The sequence below is a fragment of the Rhinatrema bivittatum genome, chromosome 14, assembly GCF_901001135.1.
Source record: "Rhinatrema bivittatum chromosome 14, aRhiBiv1.1, whole genome shotgun sequence".
Taxonomy (NCBI): Eukaryota; Metazoa; Chordata; class Amphibia; order Gymnophiona; family Rhinatrematidae; genus Rhinatrema; species Rhinatrema bivittatum.
In genome coordinates, this window is record NC_042628.1 from 44,891,320 (window position 1) to 44,914,957 (window position 23,638).

At 42.0% G+C, this 23,638-nt stretch overlaps 1 protein-coding gene across 2 annotated transcripts in view; it reads right to left on the reverse strand.

Annotated features, from left to right (window-relative positions):
* Positions 1-23,638, reverse strand: part of ADCY9 (adenylate cyclase 9) — a 276,954-nt gene that overhangs the window by 8,317 nt on the left and 244,999 nt on the right. For both annotated transcript variants that reach the window (XM_029576521.1, XM_029576520.1), the window contains exons 8-9: positions 21,171-21,319; positions 4,506-4,547 (exon numbers count right to left, since the gene is read on the reverse strand). In XM_029576521.1, the coding sequence (XP_029432381.1) occupies positions 4,506-4,547; positions 21,171-21,319 (191 nt within the window). The remainder of the gene's footprint in view (positions 1-4,505; positions 4,548-21,170; positions 21,320-23,638) is intronic.

Genomic DNA, 23,638 nt, shown 5'->3' on the forward strand with positions numbered 1-23,638 from the left:
AAGGAGTGGGCCAGGGGTGTGGTCTAGGCGGGAGTGGGCCTGGACAGCGCCATTCCGCGCTGTACCGATGACTCGCGCCCTGGCAGCAGGCTGGCACAAGCAACTTATTTCAACTCAGGGCACGAAGTAAGTTCAAAAACAAACAAAAAAAGGGATAGCTATGACAGATTTAGGAGTCAGGGTGGAGAGGGGAAGAGGTAGGAAGAGTAGGGATAGGGAAGTTCCCTCCCAGTCCGTTCCTTAATTGGAGCGGACTGGGAGGGAAGTGGGAAGAAACCCTATTGCGTCATCGCGCATAACTGAAACACCCCCCCCCCCCCCCGCATGTGGAGGCGGCCACCCACCTGTACATGTGCGCACAGACATTAAAATCAAGCTTGCATCTATGTGTGGGAAATGTATTTTAGAACATGCACGTGCCCACACGCGCATGTTATAAAATCGGCGCATCCATATGCGCACGCCGGGAATTGTGAGCACATGGACATGTGCGGATCTTAAAATAGACTCCTTAGTGCTTTATAAACCCTGTTTTTTGAGCACAATTTTGATTAATATTCTGCTTGTTTACAGAATGCCTCAGCTACAATACTTAAAAACCTAAAATTCTAAAAATGACTTTGTGATTTCCAATTGGTATGTCTATTTCTTGTGTGCGATTCTTCCTTATGCTGTTTTTACCACTGTTCTATTTATTCTTAATTTATACTGAATCTGTATTGTGGGTCCCTCCCTTGGCAGCCCCCACGGTGAAACAAGGCCATGTCGGAGGACTGTATTTTTGTTATAAGCTTTTTGGAAGCTTAAAAATAAATGCTTTGAAGAAAAAATTGGAATATTACTTCTTAACTTGTAACAGCAGTACACTTTGGCCACACACCTTTCTCTAACATAATTACTGAGCAGTAGCTAGAAACCTCCCCAGCTCCTCTTTTCCTGCAGCAGTTCCAGTCCCAGCTAAAAGGAGGAAAGTCAGAAAAAATTGGATAAGTGAACTGTTAGAGTAGAGAAACACAAATTAAGCCTAATTTTGGCACAGAAGATACAGGCAAAAGTAAACAAACTATTTTCTAACCTTCTGCATCTCTGATGTGATTTATCCTTAGTTTCTGCTTGTTCCTTTCTTTCTTGGTCTTCACTATTTCTACCTTTTTCCTAATTTTCTTGCTTTCTTCATACCTTTAGTCTCTTTTTCTAACTGTTCTGCTCTCCTTCTTCTCCATCTGTCGAACTGCCCCCTCATGATGGTTTTTCACCCTTCAATCTAACTTGTCACTCACCCCATTCCCTCTTTGCACCCTAGGCCAGCCTATCTTCCAATTTAGCCTATTTCACCCTACTTTCCCCTTTCTATATACACTGAAGACCAGATATAAAATGGGCGAGGGTCTAAAAATTTGGTCCGCGTTATAAGTGAGCTCATATTAGCGGTAACTTTCAAAGTGACGCGCGAGCACACATGGGCGTGCGTTTGCCGGCACGCGCACATGGACGCACCGATTTTATAACACGCGCGCATGTTATAAAATCAGCTACCCGCGCGTACGATTTTATATCAACATGCGCATGTGCGCGTGAATGCCAACTCGAGTGTGTAAGTGGGGGAGGGGGGGATTTTAGTACCTAACTTGCTTCCCTTTTACCCTACTAACCCCAATCCTTAAAACCCCACTATCTTTTATTTTTTTATTTGCTTACTTACACACAGTCCATAGCAGAAGCAAGTCACGCGGTTCTGGGATCCCGGCGCACACTAGTGCACTTAATTGACTTCATGGTGCAGCCCCAGCCCACCCTTGCCCCACTCACGTCCCGCCCCTTTCTTTGCCAAACCCTTTTTATCCGCGTACTGGGAGATAAGTGCATGGCCGCAGGCCTTTTAAAATTCGCGCGGTCCGTGCTCATCCAAGTCACGTTCATATCTCAGTTTTGCCGTGTGCAAGCCTTTTAAAACCTACTTCTCTATATCGAGTTTATATTCAGCACCACTTTGCCAGATAAGAATGGATTTATCTAGCTAATTGGCAATGAATCAAATTTGAAATTGGGAGCCTATCTATGACCGCGCTATAAGTGATCTTGCATTATATCGCTGTATACAGTGTATTTCTCTCCCCGTTTTTATTCCCTTCTCCCTAACCACCCTCCCCATAGTTACCTGCTACTTCCCTGTCCGCCAGTGGCCTACTGCTTTACTACCTCTAGCCACCAAAGCCTGCATCCTTTCTTACTTCTTTCCCTAATTCCTGCACCCATCTCTCACTTTCTACATCTTTTGTTCTGTCTCTCCTTCCCATAAGCCTGCCATTCTCTATTATGAAGCTCAATTGAGTTAAGTTTGACCAAAAGCAGTACCAGCTCACTTCCTGCAGCCCCATGAGTGCAGCACAGGGTTTCTGGTGCCATGCAGCTTAAACTTGCCCCCCCATTCGCTTGGTTCACTTATGTGAAACCCATGACTGATTGTTCTCAGTTGCTGGCCCACTACTGTGGGCCACTACTGTGAATGGCCTAGCCTGATGAACTAAGAGTTCAACATTATCTTCAGATTTTTAGGAAGAAACTAAAGACCTTCTTGTTCTCACAAGTGTTTGGAAAGACTGGAAAATTAATGAAAAATTAATGAAACAGTTTTGAACAGCAAATGTTTTAATCTGCAGGGGCTGTGGAGGCGATTATCTAACAGATTGGACTGAACAAACCCCATTACTGGGTAGTTTATGCAGAATATATTTTCTTGTATTATGATATATGTTTGTTATCTGCTTAGAATTTTGGATAAGCGGGCTACAAATTTTTTAAATAAATAAATAAGGATGATTAGTAGAGCCAGGGTGGTTCTTAGGCCTTCCAAAGTTGACCTAGATCTAGACTTAGATAGATCAAGATTCAGAAGCCAGATGATGAGATGACAAGTAACTGCAGCATATTCCTGGGAGCTGGTTGTACATCTTGAGTGAATGGAGGAAGATCATCATCCTGCAGACATTTCCCTGCATCCCCTTTAATAGCTACACCCACGTTTTGGCAGAGGGCTGGAACTTGAGTCAGAAATCAGAAGCAAAAGCTCAAACCAGCAGTCCATCCTTTGGCTTTCCTTTAAGAGGGACGATGGTGCTTTTCTTTGACACTATGATAATATACAGTGCAAAGGCATTCTAGAAATTATATTGGTTGCCTTGGGGAAATAACTGAATCATGTTATAATTCAATTTCAAAAGTATGTTCTCCAAAGATTATAAACAGACTGGGGGTTCAAAGGAGCAATAACACTCTCTCTAGAGAGCAAAATTTGTGTCAAATACCCTTAACTATTTTCTCTACTGTATTCTTTTAGGATAGGATCACCTTATGTACTGGGTTTACTAGTACATCTCTGTATTTAGTTTCCTTTATGGGAAAACTAAATTCTAGTCTAAAGTCTCAATTTTATAACTCAGGCTTGCAGTCAGACAGAGAAAATGGTAAGTAATTGAAAAAGCCTTTCAGGTCCCCAAGAATTTTCTAGTTGTGGCTCTGATTCCCTTTAGTGCCACTAGGAACATTCATTAGAGTAATGTGCATGTTTTGAGCAGAGCTTCTGCAGGAGTAAGTGTCAGCAGGGAAGGTGACCTGCACCCCTGGCCTCAGCAGCATACAAAACACTTTTGAACATAAGATGAGGTCACAAATCAGACACAGGTGCTCCAAATCCCAAAAGGTTTAAAAAATTCAAGTCTTACAAATCATTTGTGGTAAACACAAACAAATATTGATGAGGAGCAGCCTGCCCTCTCCAAATCACAGTTAAATGAAGAAAATATTTTTTTGACTTCAACTAAAGCCATTAAAAGTGATCCATCTCTATGGTCAGATTGAGCCACCACTCTGCCCCAAATTCTCTGGCAGAATGCAAACCGGGTGCACAGATACAACTTAGAAATCTTAGGTCAGAATTTAGCTTTCTGGTAGAAAGTGGAAACAGAGACCAAAAGCAAAGCTGCCACGGAAAACCAGAACATGGCAACCCTGTAGTTTGATGAAGATTGCTTTTCATACTCTTAAGTAAAAGGATGCAATGAAGAGGTCTGTTTTTTGGGAATACAGTGATTTTGGGGAGTACTGCTTTTTATGCTCTCAGGGATCTGGGGTTGATAAAATGAAGAGCCTGGAAATCACAGACACTTGTTTACAACTGATACAGAGATCTATCAATTGTCCTGTATATTTAGAGTTTCAGGGTTCAGAGCAAAGGGCAAATTAATTGGCTACAGGAGATTACATAACTGTATTAGTACTATCCAGTAAATGCAACTTTGCAAGACTTATCTTTATTTTCCACTTGCCATTTCATAACAGCAATGGAAACTTAAGACTGCACATCCAAGACTGAAGGTTCATCTGAAATAAGTAATAATTTTTCATAACAGACAGAGGCTTAGTTAAATAAAGTATTTACCACAGGAGTAGAAAGTGTTAGGACAAGAGCTTCCTGCATTGCTAGGAGAGATGTGTATTACACTTACCTGAAATTCTGCACTGGATCAAGCTGTGGAGTTTCCATGGAGCTGAAACAGAAATATAGGAAGTTCTTATGTAAAGTAAGAATACCCATCAACTATCAATTAAGATGTCATTTCTAATGTCAGAAAGGAAATTATTGAAGTTGCTTCCTTGCAGTTCCCCTGGGGGCAGCAATGTTCATAACCAAGTAACACAGAAAAAGACAGAAGATAAATGACTGTAAGGCCCATCTACATTGCCTAAATTCATTCCTGCTACATTGCCATAGACCCCTTCACAACTAGGAATGCTCTGGGTACATTCCAGGCTTTCTTGAATTCTGTTACTGGTTTTGTCTCTACCACTTCCACTGGAAGGCCATGTCATGCATCCACCACCAAATTACCTCCTGCTGTATACAATATTAATTTATTACAACTTTTGCACCATCTCGTCACATCAAAGGCATACTTGAGGTGGTTTACAAAACATCGCGTAGTAGATGATCAGATCTAATATATTTGAGTTAATCTGGGAAATGACTCATTATGGCTGTTCTTAGGGCCTCAGACACTGCAGGAGAACAAACTTGCAAGAAAATGAAAATGTCCCTTGCAGACCAGAATGAAGGTAGTCAAAAAGGGTCCTTTTGTACCCCAGCTTAAAGCACAGCTACCAATTTATATTTCTTTGTGTGATTACATGATTTCCACCTGTACCAGCAGGTCACATTGGGACATTGTGTGGTCAGGTGGGAAGCATGAGCATAGGCAGTTTCCGCTATTAAGAGAAAAAAAGATGCTCGCTGGGGCCTGTGACCTTCTTACTGGAAAGACTTAGAGACCAGTCAATAATATGTAGACATGCTGCATGCCCAAGGGCTCTACAGCACATCATTTGTTTGTTTAGATTTAGCTCACTCTTTTTCATAGGTTGCTCAAGGCAAGTTACACTCAGGCATAGTATACATTTCCCTGTTCCCAGACAACTTACAATCTAAGGCTTGGATTTACTAAGGCTTTTCTCCCATTCTGTGTCTATGGGAAAAATGCTTAGTAAATGAGGCCCTAAGTTTGAAGCAATAGAGAGTGACGTGACTTGCTGAAGGTCATAAGGGGCGGCAGCGGGGTTTGAACCCTGCCTTCCCTGGTTCTCAGCCCACTACTCTTAACTCCACTAGGTTTCTAGGGAGACAGTGAACAAACTGAGCAGAGAGGGCTAACAGAATAGCTGATAGAATTCTCAGGTCAGAAAAATGAAGAGCAGAATGAGAAAGTGGTAGGAATGGTAGAGATGGCTAGACGATAGGACATATGGTCTTTTATTGCCATCGAGTTTCTTTGTTTCTAATAGGGTAGAAAAAAACCTTGGGCAGAAAAGTGAAGAGAAGTTGCTCACCTGCAACAGGTATTCTTCTGAAGACAGCTCACCAGCCACATGCGAATCACATGATCATGCTAACACTGAATGAACAGATTCTTCCAGAGCTTTCGGAATAGGGCAAAAGCCTTTCCCTGCTTAGGTGGCACCAGTTCCTGTGCTACTGCTGCACTATGGTTCCCTTCAGTTCCATACAACAGTTTTGACTGGGCTAGGGGCATGAAGAAGAACAAAGAAGAGCAGGAGGAAGAGTTTGTGTTACTGGTGAACTGCTGTCTTCAGAGAACACCTGTTGCAGGTAAGCAGGTCAATGAGTCACGCACATGGGACTTTTTAGCTAAAAGGGTGTCTTCTATAATAGAACATAAAATATGCCATGCAGGGTCAGACTAAAGGTCCATCGAACCCAGAATTCTGTCTTCAACAGTGGCCATTTGAGGTCACAAGTAAGTGGCAAATCTCAAAGAGTAGATCCATTACTTGTTGTTCACGCCCAGAGAGAAGCAGAGGCTTTCTCAAATCTAATAACAGTTTACACTTATGTTTCATCAACAACTGATTTCTTTTTTTAGACAACTTTGATTGTTAAAGGGGACACCCATTTTGAAACATCTTTTTCGTAAACCTGTTGAACGGAATAATTTATTACAATTTCAAAACTTTTATCTGTAGTCCTTTAAATATGGTTTGCCAATGAGTCCGTTTTTTTAGACTCAGACATCTTTATTCTAACTTGGAATACTTTAAACGGCAAGCTCAGAATTTAACATCATTTTTAACCCGTGGTTATCCTAGTGCAGCAATCCGTACAACATACAAACAGGCTAAATCTAATGTTACACCTAGACATGTTTGTGTTTTATAATATACTGACAGGGCATCTGGTTTTTGTAGAGAAGCCAATTATATTCTTTTCTAGGGGTGAAATATCAGGGATCAAGTGGCTCAGGAGATATAATTGCCCTATACACCAAGTAAATACAATGGAGAATATGGGCCATATTGCTTGTGATTTTTGCCAGCATACGATGAGTGTTTATCATATCAAATGTCATTTCTCAGACAAATTGTTATTTATTTATTTATTTTGAATTTTTATATACCGACATTCATGTGAAGAATTACATATCATATCGGTTTACAGTGAAACAGAAACATTGCAAAAAGCATTACATAGAACAGGGGTTACATAGAACTAGGAAAACGGGGGTAGAACTAAGCTAATTATTAGAAAAACTGTCAAATGAACAAAAACTAACATGATGCAATAAATGCGGGTTCATATATAATAGTGCTTATCACAATGTATTATTTATGTATTACAATGTCCTTGCTTATTGATCTATGTAGGGTCACACAAAAAGAAGCATATGCACCTGACTCATAGAGCACTGTAGCTGTGTTAATATGAAGAAGATGCAGGCACTCATTTATTTATTTATTTAACATTTTTTATATACTGAAGTTCTAGCAACAATGTTGCTAATCATTTCGGTTTACATATAACATTGGGGTGACTTAACATGTGTGTCTTACATGGAACAGGAACATGAACTTGGAGAAAATTGAATAAATACTAATAACAAATAACATTAAAAACAACAGTAGTAATAGAAATGTTATATACAGGCGATTAAAATCAATTATGAATAAGGTATCTGCAAAATAGATAGGAGGGATTGGAAAATTAATTGTTTAGATGTCGAGCAAGAGGTATTATATGGCATAGACCTGGAGGAGCGATTTGAGAATAGAACTCAATCGTAGGCTTGAGAGAACAGCCAAGTTTTAAGTCTTTTTTTAAAAGTGAGGGGGCATTGTTCAAGCCTGAGATCCGATGGTAGAGAGTTCCAGTGGATCGGACCTGCAGTGGAGAAGGCTCTTTTGTTTGACGAAAGTTTGAGTGGAGGGGTTTTCAGAGAACCTTTTTGCGCCGTTCTCAGTGGACGGGAGGAAGTATGTAACTGGAATGGGATCCTGAGGTCTAGGTATGAGGCTTTGTAAATGGATTTATGGATGGATGAAAGGGTTTTGTAGGTGATTCTGTATTTTATAGGGAGCCAATGTAGATTTTTTAATATTGGTGTTATGTGGTCCCTTTTTTTTGCTTTAGTTAAGATCCTGGCAGTGGCATTTTGGAGCATTTGTAGCGGTTTTAGCGAGATATCTGGGAGACCAAGTAAAAGGGAGTTGCAGTAATCAATTTTAGAAAATATGATTGCTTGCAGAACTGATCTGAAATCCTGGGGGTACAATAAAGGTCTGAGTCTTTTTAGAACATGGAGTTTGAAGAAGCATTCTTTCACTGTGTTACTGATGAAACTTTTGTAATTCAGTAGGTTATCCATGGTGACTCCTAGGTTTCTGACCTGGGTAGATAGAGGAGGTGGTGCCGAAGGATAAGTGTTGGAGAGTTGATAGTTGCCTTCTTGGGTGATTAGGAGGTATTCTGTTTTGTTGGTATTCAGAACTAGACAGAGATCAGCAAGGAGATTGGATATGGAGAGGAAGCATGAATTCCAAAAGTGAAGAGTTTCTTGCAAGGATTTGGTGATAGGAATAAGTATTTGGACATCGTCCGCATAAAGGTAGTGGGTTAGATTTAGCTTAGAAAGTAGGTTGCAGAGTGGGAGCAGGTAAATGTTGAATAAGGTCGGGGATAAAGAGGATCCTTGAGGGACGCCAAGGTTAGAACTGATCGGTTGAGATACATAGTTGTTTATCTTAACTTTATAGGACCTGTCTTGTAGGAAGGATTTAAACCAGTTGAGTGCTGTGTTTTTGATACCTATCTCTGTTAGTCTGTCTAAGAGGATCTTGTGGTTTACAGTATCAAAAGCCGCTGAGAGATCAAGGAGGATCAATAAGCAAGGGTGTTTTTTCTCTAGGTTTAATAGAATATTGTCGGTTAGAGAAATGAGAAGGGATTCAGTGCTTCGGGATTTGCGGAATCCAAATTGAGTTGTGGCGAGAATGTTGTTATCGTCCAGGAATTCGCAGAGTTGATGGTTGACTAATCTTTCTAGGATTTTAGCTATAAATGGGAGATTGGCTATTGGTCGAAAGTTGGCTGGAATTTCCGGAGAGAGGTTAGGCTTTTTTAGAAGGGGTTTTAGTATAGCGAGTTTGAGTGGGGTTGGCTCTAAGCCCTGCGTAAGGGAGGCATTGATGATTTGAGCAATGGGCTTCGCAATAGCTTTGGCACCAGCAATGAGCATATTAGCAGGAATCGAGTCAAGCGGGTGGGATGCAGGTTTAATTTTTTTTAGAATGTTTTCAATCTCTATAGTGGATGCTGGCTCGAAGGCTTCGAGGCTTGAAGTCTGAAGAGGATTGGAAGTTGAGAGAGGAGGTTGGGGGGAAGTTTTTTTCAGATCCAGGAGAGGTTTAAGTAGGTTGGATATTTTCTCCTTGAAGAAGATAGCAAGTTCTTCGGCTTTGCTTGCAGATTTTTCATCTGGGATGATGAATGTGGGTGGTTTAATGAGGGATGAGACCAGGGAGAAAAGAGCTTTTGGATCATAGATAAAGTGGTGGATTTTTCTAGAGTGGAAATCTTTTTTTTTCTGTAGGATGGAGGTCCTGTATTGGTGCATGATGGTTTTGAAGGCTGAGTTGTTTTCTAAAGTCGGGTTTTTTCTCCAGATGAGTTCTTTGTTTCTAAGTTCCCGCTTTAAATGTCTAAGTTCAGGGGAATACCATGGCTTTTTCTTTTCTTTGTTAGAGTTGATGGTTTTGGAGATAAGAGGGCATGTCTGATCAGCAACTTTTTTGGTTATAGAGGACCAGGATGAAAGGGCTGAATCAGCGTCCGAAATGTTTATGTGTTTTAGTTCTTCCAGTAGATGTGTGATAAGGGTTTCCTGATTGCATAGTTTTCTGAATTGAATCGAGGTTTTTAATGAGGTAGTAGTGCTTGGGAGGTGGGTTGCTAAGGATGAGCGGATTAGCTTGTGATCAGACCATGGGATTGGCAAGCAAACTACTGGAGCCGATAGGGAGAGACCTTTATTTATAAAGATAAGGTCAAGGGTATGGCCAGCTTTATGAGTTGATTCATTTATTAGTTGGTGAAATCCCATGGAGTTGAGAGTATTGATGAAAGTTTCACAATTGGAGGAACGAGGGTTAGCATCTACGTGAAGGTTGAAATCTCCAAGCAGTATGGCTGGAGAGTCAGTGTTGATGTGACGAGCTATAAATTCTATTAAAGGGGAAGGGTCAGAGTCAAGACGGCCTGGAGGAGAGTAGATGAGGCCTAGTTGCAAGTGAGGTGATTTGAAGACGGCGAATTCAAGATTAGAAGTGGCAATAGATGTGAGAAGAGATAATCCTATGAATTTTTTAGATGCTAACAACAAACCACCTCCTCTTTTCTTAGGTCTAGGGATGGAAAAGATGTCGTATGTTTGGAGAGGAAGTTGATTGATCAGGGCTGCATCCTCTAGTTTTAGCCATGATTCAGTGATGGCACATAGATCTGGTTTTTCCTCCTCCAGATAGTCACTTAGTAGATGAGTTTTTTTTGAGAGAGATTGAGCATTCAAAAGGGTGACAGAGAAAAGCGTGAGGCCTAGGAGTTGGTTTAGCGGGGAAATCATGATTGGTAAGAGCCTTTTTTGTCGAGTTTGTGGCTCATAAGGGACGGCTTGTATATTTGGTGAGAATCTCCTGCTTTTATATATAATTGGGATTGTGTTGAGTCTCATTTTTGATTAAAGATGAAAAGGAGGGTAAGGACTGGAGGTTTGAAGGGCTCTGATCTGGGGCTTCTTTCGGGGATGCACGAAGCAGTCGGGCGAATGCTGGGCGAATGCAGTCAGACGAATGCTGGGCGAATGCAGTCAGACGAATGCTGGGCGAATGCAGTCTGGCGAAAGTTAGGTGAATGCTGGGCAGTTGTATTCCGACGAGTGTCCCCTTTTATAAGATATAGGAGTTCATCTGTAGCATCTGCTGGCAACTCTGGCTCTCAGTGTGAATCTGGAGTGATTTTGCGCTGGAGGTCTGGAGTTGGAATCTTGGGCGCAGCTGTCCGGGGGATGGCTAGGTGAGTTCTTTGCGGGTAGGTAGGTTAATGCCGCTGACTTCAGAAGTTTGTGCTCAAGCAATAGTTGGTGAGGCTGTTATGAAGAAGGAGCTGACCAGGAAGGCTGTTGAAGAGGCATAGTGTTGTAGGAACCGGAACTGAAGGTCGAGGGGATTAACTAAACGCTCTCTCGGGGCTGAGACGAAGGGGCGAGACAAAGGGGCAGGCCCCTTTGTCGTGCTCCTTCGGCGCGCGACGCTCGGCACGCGGCGCCGGGCTGAAGAGGATTTAAAGCCCCTCTGTGCTGGCTCTGATTGTAGGCTTGGGTCGCCGGGCGGGGCTTCGGTTCTCGGCGCGGTTTTTGAAATCTAGCAGCGGTTTTTGTCTTTTTTTTTCTCTTTGTTTGCTGCGCTGTCGGCGCTGAGGCTGCCTGGGTGGGAGTGTGTTACTAACCTTCCCCCGGCGGGGCTCGGCGCCGATCGCGCAGGTTTTCCCGACGGTGGCAGCAGCGCTGAAAAGGAGATGGCGCCGGGCTAAACAGGATTTAAAGCCCCTCTGTGCTGGCTCTGATTGGAGGCTTGGGTCGCCGGGCGGGGCTTCGGTTCTCGGCGCGGTTTTTGAAATCTAGCAGAAATCTCATTGTCTAGTCATTGTACTTCTCACCATCATTCATCTGAGCAATTGAGATGGACTATTACTGGTCAAGTTCACAGCTCATTGAGGGGAGGGAATCAAGAGAAGTTTTTTTTTAACAAACAGAAACAATATTGGATTTTCATTTTACAAGGGGTAGCGCCTATTGGATTAAATGAAGAAACAGAATGGAACAGCTTATATTGAGTTAAGTTGAGAGAATAGTGGGTCAACAAATTATTTTTGGGGTATGCTGCCGACTGGCTGTTGTATCAGTCAATCATATTTTAAAGTATATAAATGAACCTGTTTCTGGTGTAGGGATTTTGTCACCTTAAACAGAGAAGCTTAGCCCCTGAAGAAGAATCTCTTTTATAACACAGTATCAATGTTGGGCTGCCATTATGGGCCACTCACTTGCTTGGACTTTATACTATTGGCGATAAATGCTGCCAACCTTTTGGGACTTTACAGCATATAATTGAAAATTTACAGAATACAAAGAGAGGATAGTTCCATGTTAGGACCTATGATTATAATGAAAGACAAACACTGCCGATTTTTGTATAGCGTATTTAGTCCAAGCATGATGGTCCTTAAAAAAAAAAAAAAAAAAGTATGAATCTGTTTAGAGCATTAGTACACAAAGAGGATTTGGATTTTACTATTTGTGTATTTTTCCTCCAGGATCTTGCCCAAAACCTTTCTAAACCCAGCTTTGTTAGATGCCTTGATCAAAACCTTTGGTAAAAAAAAAAAAAAAAAAATTCCACTGAATAATGTATATTGAGTGAAAATATACTTTCTCCGATTTGTTTGAAATCTGCTACTTGTTAGTTTCATCAGGCATCCACTAGTCTTGGTACTATTTGAAAGGGTAAATAACCAGCCCCTATTTACCTGCTGCACTCCACTCAGGATTTTATAAACCTCGATCATATCATATCTGCTCTCAAGCAACACAGGTGAAAGGGTATTAGGCGCCCGAGGCGAACCTTCTTCCATGCACACACCCCCCCCCCATCGTGCTGCCCCACCCCTGCCTCCTACCCGTGGGAGGTGGCGAGAGCCGGGGTCCAACTGAGGGAGCTGCCACAGGTGAGGTGAGGGACCAGGTTACCACATGGCTGGCTGTCAGTGCCTGCGAGGGAGAGAGAGAAGCACTAGCCAGTGCCCGGGGGGAGGGGGGGGGGGGCGGTGATGCATGCACGCTCACCTCTCGCAGTTGTTATTCAGCTGCCAGTAGTGGTAGCTCAGCAGCTGCCGGCAGGATCCTGGAAAAGCTCTGGGGTACAAAGGAGAAACAGCAGCAAAATCTGCGGGATCCTGCCACCAGGCCAGGAATGAAATCTGAGCCAGGGCAATGTGGACCAGCGAGCGAGAGCTGGAGCATGTGCCTGTGGGCTGCATTACTATGCTGAGCATTTCTTCCTATTTTGTGCATTATTTGGATAACGCATGCAAAACCACTCAGGTTGAGGTTAAAGCACCCTCAGCATCTCGCGCTAAGGAGGAGCTTGTGCTGCGCTCACAGCCATTGGCCACCAGCGCAAACTATCAGAGTGGGAGGATCCCCAAGGCGGATTGGTGCAGGTGCATGCTGTACTTTCCAGGGCCAATGGGAAAGCTTGTGCCTCGGGCACACACTAGCTCCAGTCAGCGTGGGCAAACTGTTTGATAGGAGGCGCCATAGTCCAGTCAGAGTGGAGCTAACGGATAGACGCTCACGTTATCCAATGGTCACACATGATGGGTGGAATGCGTTTATTAGCATGGCCAATGGAAGTGGTAGGCTATCTGTGGTGGGCGGGGTGATTATTTCCAAGGAAGCACGGGCTTTCCTCGGTTTGTGCCGGTGAGGCAGGAAGTGCTCCAGTGATCGGGAGAGAGAAGCAATGAGAAGCCATGAGATCCGGTGTGAGTACGGAGGGAGAAGCCACAGCTGCTGAGCTGCCACTACCGCCGGCTGAATGATAACTGTGAGAGATGAGCGTGCGCATCTGCCCCCCCCCCCCCCCTTCCTTCCCCAGGCACCGGCCAGCACTTCTCTCTCCCTCGCAGCGCAGGCACTGACAGCAGCGGTGTGGTAATTTGGTGCATATCCCCCCCCCGGGGTCAGGTGAGGACGGATGAGTCGCTTGTCGGTCATCACGGCTGCTGCTCCTGGGACCCTGGCATCCTAGGCCGCCGCCTAGTTTGCCTAGTGCTTCCACCAGCCCTGCTCTGAAGCATCTCTTTTCTAAGCTGAAGAGCCCTAATCTGTGTAGCCTTTCTTCATAAGACATCTGTTCCATCCCCTTTATCATTTTTGGTGCCTTTCTCTGTATCTTTTCTAGTTCTGCTATATCTTTCTTCAGATAGGGTGACTAGAACTGCACACAATACTCAAGGTGTGGTTGCACTTAGATCTATACAGGACCATTATGATATTTTCCATCTTATTTTCCATTCCTTTCCAAATAATTTCTAACATTCTGTTTGCTTTTTTGAGTGCCATTGCACAATGAGCAGATGATTTCAACATGTTGTCCACAATGACTCGAAGATCCTTTTCCTAGGTGGTGATTTCTAATATGAACCCAGCACTGTGTACCTCTACTAAGGATGATTTTCTCCCTTGTGCATCACTTTGCACTTGTCCACATTAACTTTCATCTGCCATATAGATGCTCAATTTCCCAGTCTTGCAGGGTTCTACTCCATTTCCTCACAGACCGCTCATGTTTTAACTGCTTTGAATAGTTTGTGACATCTGTAAATTCAATCATCTCACTTGCTGCTCTTTTTTCAGATGATTTATGAATATGTTAAACACTAATCACAGTACAGATCACTGAGTCACTCTACTATTTATCTTTCTCCATTGAGAAAATTGACCATTTAGTCCTACTCTTTTTCCTGTCTTTTAATCAGTTACCAGTTCACAATAGGACATTACGTCCTATCTTTTTAAATTTAATTCAGGAGTCTCTCATGAGGCACTTTGTCAAATGCCTTCCGAAAATGTAGGTACACTATAATTGACCAGTTATGGTGTTAACTTGCAGTTCAATCTAATCTGCAAGTTAGCACCCTCAAAAAAATCTAGTAGACTGGTAAGGCATGACATTCCTTTGCTAAATACATGTTGACTCTTCCCCATTAAATCCTGTTTATCTATATGGCCAGTAATTCTGTTTTTAAAAATAGCTTCTATCATTTGACTATAGTTTGCCGCATTACCCCTGGCACCCTTTTTAAAAATTCAAGTTACCTTCGCTTCCAATCTTCAAGTACCACGTTTGTTTTGAATGACGGGTTACAGATTATTTATTTTAAAAAAAATTTGTAGTCCGCATATATCCTAAATTCACAGCGGATAACAAAAAAGGAAACCTACATAATTAATGAACGCCAACATAAAAAAATACAAATAGCAAATTGCAGCTAAAGGCTATACAACTTAAGCCATAACTATACATTCTTTTCAATATGTCCTGCTTGAGATAATTCTCAGCTAAGCTCTTGCATATGCCAAAGTAAATAAGCAAGCTTTTAGCTGTTTCTGAAACTGCTTGGGGCATTCAATTAGCCGGAGCTGATCTGGGAGAGAGTTCCAAAAACATGGGTTTAGCAATGGACATGGCTCTAATCTCAAAAGACCCCTGGGGGAATGAGCCACATGGGAGGAGGGGAGGAAAATTTGGGGCCTTGGGCCCTTTAACGCAATGGCAGCCCTGGCCAAGGCGGGGCTGACATCACATGACTAGGTCTGTTTCGCCACACAATTGTTGATTGCGCATTTTTCCCCACAACATCATGATATTTTGTCAGGGAGGGGCTAAATATCACAGTTTAAAAAAAGATCCTCTTAGCCAGATAACAGAGTCTGTGCTGGAATTTTCCAAAACACCCCAGCCTGCCCTTATCCGACTAAGTTTTTATGTCACAGGTCGGCCCCTGTGACACAGTGAGGGCAAAGGCGATTGGCGCCATTTTGAGTACTGGCATCCGACGGCCGGAGTGCAGGAGGTCGCTCTTGGATCCCCACTGGACTTTTGGCAAGTCTTGTGGGGATCAGGAGGGTCCCCCAAGACTTGCCAAAAGTCCCTGGTGGTCCAGCGGGGGTCCTGGAGCGATCTCCTGCACTTGGACCGTCGGCTGCCAGTAATCAAAATGGCGCCGATAGCCTTTGCCCATACTATGTCACAGGGGCTACCGGTGCCATTGGTCAGCCCCTGTCACATGGTAGGAGCACAAGATGGCGCCGATGGCCATGTGACAGGGGCTGACCAATGGCACCAGTAGCCCCTGTGACATAGTATGGGCAAAAGCTATCGGCACCATTTTGAAACCAGCACCGAGGGTGTGAGTGCAGGGGATTGCTCCTGGACCCCCTGCTGGACCACCAGGGAGTTTTGGTAAGTCTTGGGGGGGGGAGGGGTTTGTTTAAATTGGTTTCTTTAGTCGGTCGAATAATTCGACGAAGATTCGTGTATTCGTGGGGAATCGTGATACGTTTCGCTTCCCCACGAATACAACCCCATCCATTGTGGATTGCCAATACATAGGGACCGAATGCACACCCCTAGTCTCCCTTTTTAAAGTTAAATGTTTCAGCAGTAGTTTTACTTAATGTGCTTCTTTCAGTTATGCCAAGCTTGAGTGCATTATGATCACTACTGCTAAGCAGCCTTATTACCATACCCCTTGTACCAGGTCCTGCATTCCACTGATCAAAAATGGCTCCCTTTCTCCAGAGGAGCTCCATGGCATCTATAAACTCTCCCCCTTTCACATATCCTGATGAGAAATCTCCCCATTTATTATTATTTTGCAAATTTTATTTGCCTTTCTAATTTCTGTTAGCATTTCACCATCTGTTTCTTCCTCCTGGTCAAGTGGACAGTAGTGTACACCCACTGCTATGCTCTTCCTCATCACATGGAATTTCTCTCCATAAAGATTCCACAGTACATTTTGTTTTTTGAGGACTTTATCCTGCTTGACTGTATGCCCTCCTTTACATCTACTGCCACACATCCCACCAATTTGATCTGCCCTGTCATGTCAATATAATTTGTATGCTAGTATCACAATGTCCCATTGGTTATCCTCCTTCCAATAGGACTCAGAGATGCCTATTGAGTCTATATCTTCATTTAGTTTATTTATTTTTATATACCGCTGTTCGATTTACATATCACATCGGTTTACAAATAAATTATGACAGGTACAGTAGACTATTAGTAGATTTAGTGCCACACATTCTAACTCTCCAATCATATTTTTTTAGACCTGCCATTTGAATATAATTTAAAGTATGCTTTTTATTTATAATCACAACTGCATATTAGCACTTCCTATAGGTTTTTTGGAATCCTCCTTATTTGTCTGCTCTTTACTTCCATGTGGGCTAATTTAACCTTTATCACAACTTCTCTATCAAGATATTTTAACTTCCATATTATATCAGTATCCTTTGAAGAAAAAACTCACTCCAAACCATGAGCTCCTGAGCAAATGTCAGCTTTCCCCGATGATCTAGTTTAAAAGCTGCTCTTTTCAAATTTTATAGCCAGCAGCCAGGATCCACCCTGGTAAAGGTGGAGCCCATCTCCTCTGAATAGTTCCTTGCTTCCTCAGTTTCTAACACATTTTGAAGTCCTCTTTCCTGCACCAACATCTCATCCATGCATTCAGACTCCAGAGCTCAGCCTGCCTCTGGGCTTCTGTGCATGGACTGGAAAACATTTCTGAGAATGCAACGTGGAGGTTCTGGATTTCAATTTCTTATTGAAAAGCCTACATTTTGCTTCCAGAGCCTTCCTATATCAGTGGTGCCCACATATACCTTGAAAGCCGGCTCCTCCCCAGCACTCTCCTAAAACTTTTATGTAGGTGATGCATGAAAGCAGCTATCTTTGCCAGCAGCCACCCAACTATCTCCATTCCTAATAATTGAGTCACCAACTACAATGAAAATCCTAACCCTTCCCTACATGAAAGATATTCAGTGCAAGAGAATAATGCATCACATGGAGGGCATCCCCTAGCTACAGGATTCATTTCCTGACACATCAAGGTGATGCTTTCTTTCTAGATAACAGCAAAAACAGAACAAGAACTTCCAAATCGGCAGGAATATTTTTTGTTGAGAAAATTCTTTTAGATTGTGTTTTGTTTTCTAAAAACAGAGACAATAATCCAAAACTACAGAATAGGCCCTAACAGAGACAGAGTTAGGCTTTATCCCTCAGATTGCGGAAAACAGACAGTCCAAACCTACTACCCCACTGAGAGGCTGTGCTCAGACAGTAATAGGATGTGACTGTGTGGATTGATCCTCACATCACAGTCCTACAAATCTCCTCAGTGGTCTTTAAATGGGCGACTACTGTTGCCACTACCCCAAAAAAATTTGGGATTTGACATGCCTTTCTGCCTGAACATGAGAATGAGATGTGATCTGCTTTCCAATTAAAGATGATGTGATCTTTCACCCATACTCCCAAGTCTATTAGGGTGAAAAGAAATAAATAGTTGCATGGACTTTCTTTGGGCTTCAATCCATTCCAAGTAGAAGATGACAGCTTTCTTGAAATCGAAGGAATGAATAGTTCTTTTATCCTTTATGGAGATACAGCCTTGGAAACAATGTCATCAGGACAACTGACTGAATAAGGTGGAAATATACCACCACCTTAGGAAAGAATTTGGGATATATACTGAGAATAATCTTCAAAACTTTTTAACCAGGTAAACAGATGTTTAGTTGTTTAAAAAGCTTTTATACAAATTGCCCTTTCTACAAGTATGGGGGGAAAGGAGGTGCAGAGTTTTAATTGTACCTTCTTTGAAGGATTTCACAAAGTACCCACATTCCTCTGCCAGCCCAAATTTTCAAAGAGAAACTCTGCAGGGAGATTTCTTTTGAAAAATAAGTTTGCAGGCCCATGAGTACTCATGGGCAGTATCCAAGCTGCCCCTAGAAAGATCTTTTGGTACATTTCTTTGTAGGAGACAGAAGAATTAACTTTTAAAAAAATCAAGAGATTGTATTACGCCCCCTCAGTATCTAGGCAGAAAAAGACAGAAACCAAATGCTGGGGTAGAGTATAGAATCGGGGAAGCTGCCAACTTGGTTTTCCTTAGGGATAAATCCCGAAAATGGAGAAATCAAATCTATCTTGGACAAAAAGCAGCTATGAGGATCATAGTTCCCTCGTCTCTTCTGAGTTCTACTACAGTTTTTGCAACCAGATATATGACAAGATATGCATAGAAGACCTGTTCTCCAATTGTGTGAAGTTACGTGTGAAGGTGTCTGCTGCTAGTCTGCCTTCTGATCTCCTCCTGAAGACTAGAACCTCTCTGTTCAGGGCTGTTGTAACAAGTCCACTTCAGATGTGCTTAATTTGAAGATTCCATTTGCCACATCCTGACACAGGGATTCAGGTGAAGAGTGTGTCTGTCTGTCAGGATTGCCAGGTGCATGGCTTTTGGGGCTATCCTGTGAGATGGCCCAGTTCAACACCTTAGCAGTTTCATTACTCAGGAGAATAAACCCTGTTTTTACTTGTTTGTTCAGGTAGAACATGACCGACCTATCTGTTTGGACTAGGATAGCTTTGGCCATCTGATTTCTGAAAACATTTAAAGCATTCAGAAGTGCCCATAGCTCCAGAAAGTTGATGTGCAACCTCCTGAAGAGACTAGGGAATCTGGGTGCAAAGCCCTTATGGTGAGCTCCCCAACCTAAGTTGGATGCATCTGTAAAGAATTTGGTGAGAAGGCATTTGGAAGGGAACCTCCAAGTTAAATTGGAATGAGAGAATCAATAAGATAGGGTCTTTGACTGCCTCCTTGACACAGTTGATCTTCTGGAGTTCCGAAGTGGCTTAATTTCATTAGGACTTTAGAATTCATTGAGTGTCTCATATGGAGATATGTTACAAAAGTGACGAACTGTAGGAGCCTTAAGGCCCAACATTCTCAACATGTACCAAGGTGATGTCTGCTGGCTCTGAATTACTCCCTTCCCTGTGGTGGGCAATAAGCCAGAGTTTGTTGTGTGTAGCATAGCCCATATAAATCTTAAGTCAGATGTGCAGGGGAGAAGAAAAAAAAAAAAAAAAAAAAAGGATTCGCACTCACAAAGCAGGGAGTAGCTGGCTTGTTACGGCGGTTACTACCCTAAACCAAAAGGGCCTGATACTTCACTTTCAATGCATAACCAGCATGGCTCTCCGCTTCAACGGCAGGAGAGAAGAAAAACAACCAATAGGGGCTGTATGACATAGTCTGGGTAAAGGGAATAAACATGGGTGTAGCTTGCTTATTGCAGCAGTTACTACCCCTACTACCCCTAACTAATCAAGCTAGGTATTTCACTTGGATGCAGCTCCATCACTGCTCTCTACATTAATGGTGGGGGTGGAAGGGAAATAGAACCAAGAGTTAAGAGAAAATGATAAGTATGAGAGCAAAAAATGTGTGAAGCTTGCTGGGCAGACTAGATGGGCCATTTGGTCTTCTTCTGCAGTCATTTCTATGTTTCTATGTTTCCAGATTTGATTTGGGGTAGCTGATGATGAACTAGTGATTGCAGCACTCAGACAGTGCTCTGCATGGATTCATCTACTTCTGTGGAGATATACAATTGACTGGTCAAGGACATAAGTATGGAAACACATGAACGCCCAGCTTCTGTAGAAATACCGTAATTACTATCCAATTTGTTAATATCCATAGTGCTGAACCTAAGGCAAAAAGGCAGAACATGGTAACAGAGGAGCTGTTTCTCTACCTAATATCACCATAAACAAACTCTCTACTCAGAGACTGTACATATGAGACTCCATATTTATATTGAACTTTTGTATATAATTATTCTCCTCTATCTCTTTCTATTTCTTACATTCCCAGTTCATTAGCCCTTGTTAATTGTAACTGCTTCTCTTCATCACGTTATTTATGTTTTTTGGTTGTATTATCCGCACCCCTGTTTTCTGTAAACCGACATGATGTGAACGAGTTCATGAATGCCGGTATAAAAAAACCTTAAATAAATAAATAAATAAATAAAATAAATCAGAGATACTTCCTGTGATTTGAGTGTCCCCTATGTCAGTGTATGCCTTCTTTAAATCCAGAGAATACAATCAGTCTTCTTTGTTTGGAAGAGGCATTACAGAGTCCAGGGTAACCATTCTAAACCTTTCCCTTTACAGGAATTTGTTTAAGGCCCTTAGGCCTTGAACAATGAATATGCATGAGATAAAATTTGCATTCTATGGAGGCAGTACATGCACATTTATCTCATGGATATTCATTGTGGATATCGTGAAAACCTGGCTGGCTGGGGATCTTCCAGGACAGATTTTGGAACCTCTGCTCTAGGTGATCACCTGTCTAATAGGAAAGGCTAGCCCTGAGAGGGGAGGAGCAATTGGAGAGGGAATTGGGTAAAAAGGCATTAATATATCCCCGCTGACTGATGAGGCCAGCCCCAATCACTTGTAAAATGATGACATCAACAGTAGTGCACACTTGTACACATCCTAAAAATATAAGAAGGAAAGCTGGTCACATGAAATCTCAAGATCTTTATGGTAAAGGTTAATGAATAGGATAATTCATAGGAGCCATAAATAGTAGGTCTCACCTGTCTGGACACCAGGAGATGTAGAGCAAGATGATTAGTACAATCCCCACAATTGTAGCTAATGAAGACCTCATCCAGGAGCTAAGCTGGCAGAAGTTACAGTACTGGATAATGGAGATTAGAAGAGCCGAGCACAGAAACATGGTGTACTGCAGAAGAAGGGAAAAACCAAGAGAATCACAAATGGGCTTCTTCAGTACTTATCTATAGTGGTCTAATGCTGTGGGAACAAGAATTATCATCAAACCTGATTGGAGGAATAGCCTAGAGTTTAGAGCAGTGGGCTACGAACTAGGGAAAGCAGGGTTCAACTCCCACTGCCACTCTTTATGACCTTAGGCAAGTCACTTCACCCTCTCTTGCATCAGTTTACAAACTAAGACTTTTCTCCCATTCTGTGTCTATATGGGAAAATAGCTTGATGAATCAGGCCCTCTGGGGACAGGGACATGAACTATAGTACCTGAATGTAATCTGCTTTGAAGTTCCAAAAAGTGGAAAAAATAAGTACTGATCTTCATTCTATTCTTGCTTAGAAGCAGTTCAGCACTGGAATTGGTGAACGTCCAGCTTGCTCATGTGTCCATCAGAATTACTACCCAAGAGTGGAAGGCTTCTGGCTCCTTACATCTCCAGAATTGTATTTATTTATTTATATTTCCCCTTTCAGGCACTTTAAAGCGGATTACATTCAGGTACCTTAGGTATTTCCCCGTTCCCAAAGGCCTCACAATCTAAGGGGCCAGATTCATTAAGGCTTTCCTCCAATTTTGTGGGAAAAATCTCTAATTAATCAGGTACTTACATTGTACCTAATGCAATGGAGGATGAAGTGACTTGCCCAAGTTCATAAAAGTGCAGCAGCAGGATTTGAACCTTGGCTTCCCCTGGTTTGCAAACCACTGCACTAAACCACTACGTTACTCCTCCATACCAAGAGTGTCAGTACCAGAATCAAAATCCCAACCATGGCAGGTCCCCATCATGCCATTCCTGGGAGCATCAGAATCCAGGTCTATGTTTCAGAGGAACTGGGCAGTCTGGCAGAGAACCAGAATTTCCCACAGTGCCATCTATATTCCTCTAAATACTAACTCGCTCTTTGACTTCCTCTCTTCTTGCTAGTTCTCCTTTCTTTAATGTTCTAAAATATTTATTTTTTTTATTTTGAATGATTTATGTCTTACAGTTACAAATCCCCACTGAAGGGAACAAAAACCATGCAATTCTACAAACTAACTTCGTTTTGGATTGCATTATTAATGCCCCCTTCAGTGTGGTACTTTGTTGTTTGGGTCACCTTTAGCTTCCCATTCAAAGCTATTGCTTACAGTTATAAACTGACAGGGGGTGCACAGCAATAAATATACCAGTTGCATTTTGAAGGGAGGGACTTTGGGAGAACCCAGCAGCAGCTTGTATGGGGAGGTGTGGCAAGGCCTTGGCAAAGTCCCGGTCAGCAATGAAGATTTTGCCTGTGAAAAAGGGGACATCTAGAATGCTGAACATCCATTCTGGAGAGACGGGTGGGGGTATCATTAGCCCCTGGAATGGGTGGGTGTCTCAATTGCTTTTACTGTACGCAGATTGTGAATAATTTGTATGTAATTTGATTATTATGCATGTTTTATTTACAGGTGGTACATAAAGTTCAATAAATAAACCATATATGTAATGCAATAAAAGCACATTATAACCTAAATCAGACAGTTTCTGACCCATACACCCTTAGACAGAACACATTTTGTCAGGATATAATAAAAGAAGCCAGATAGTGAGGTTTACACTTTTTTTTTTTTTTTTTTACAGTTAGACTTTTTTTTTTGGAGTAAAGGCTGTCAGTGTGAGGTCTTTATCGGGTTCTCATGAGGATCAGTACAGCAGCTCCCATTTACTGACAATGAGAGGGGTGAAGAGTGAGTGTTCAAAACCTTTAAATAATATATTTATTTTCTCCAATGTATATACTGTCCAATTCACAGAATATTCTTTGCAGGTTTAAAACAACATATAACAAAAATATATAATTAGATCCAAAATACATAAACAAAAACATAACAATCTAAATAAAACAAACATTAAAAATACCATGTAATTAAAGTAAATATAAAAATACAAAATAAAAACTAACGCAGGGAATGGAAAAACTTGCTAAATATACGGGACCTCACTTTATCATTCATAAGTTAAAGTAAAAAAACATACTTTAGAATGTTTACAGAAACAATCATTAATTGCATGAATTTAACTCGAATCACAGGAATGAACAAAAATCTTAATTAAAATGGGGGAATAATCTTGTCTTACTTGCCAACAAAATAGTGAAAAGGATTTTGCTCTTATATGGCTATTTAATCATTCTCCCAGCTTTGTCTTCTCTTACCTCCCTTCTTCCACATATACTCATCTATAGGCCTGATGTAATTAGGTGCTCTGGGCTCTATGCACAGCTGCAAAGATTAAGAGTT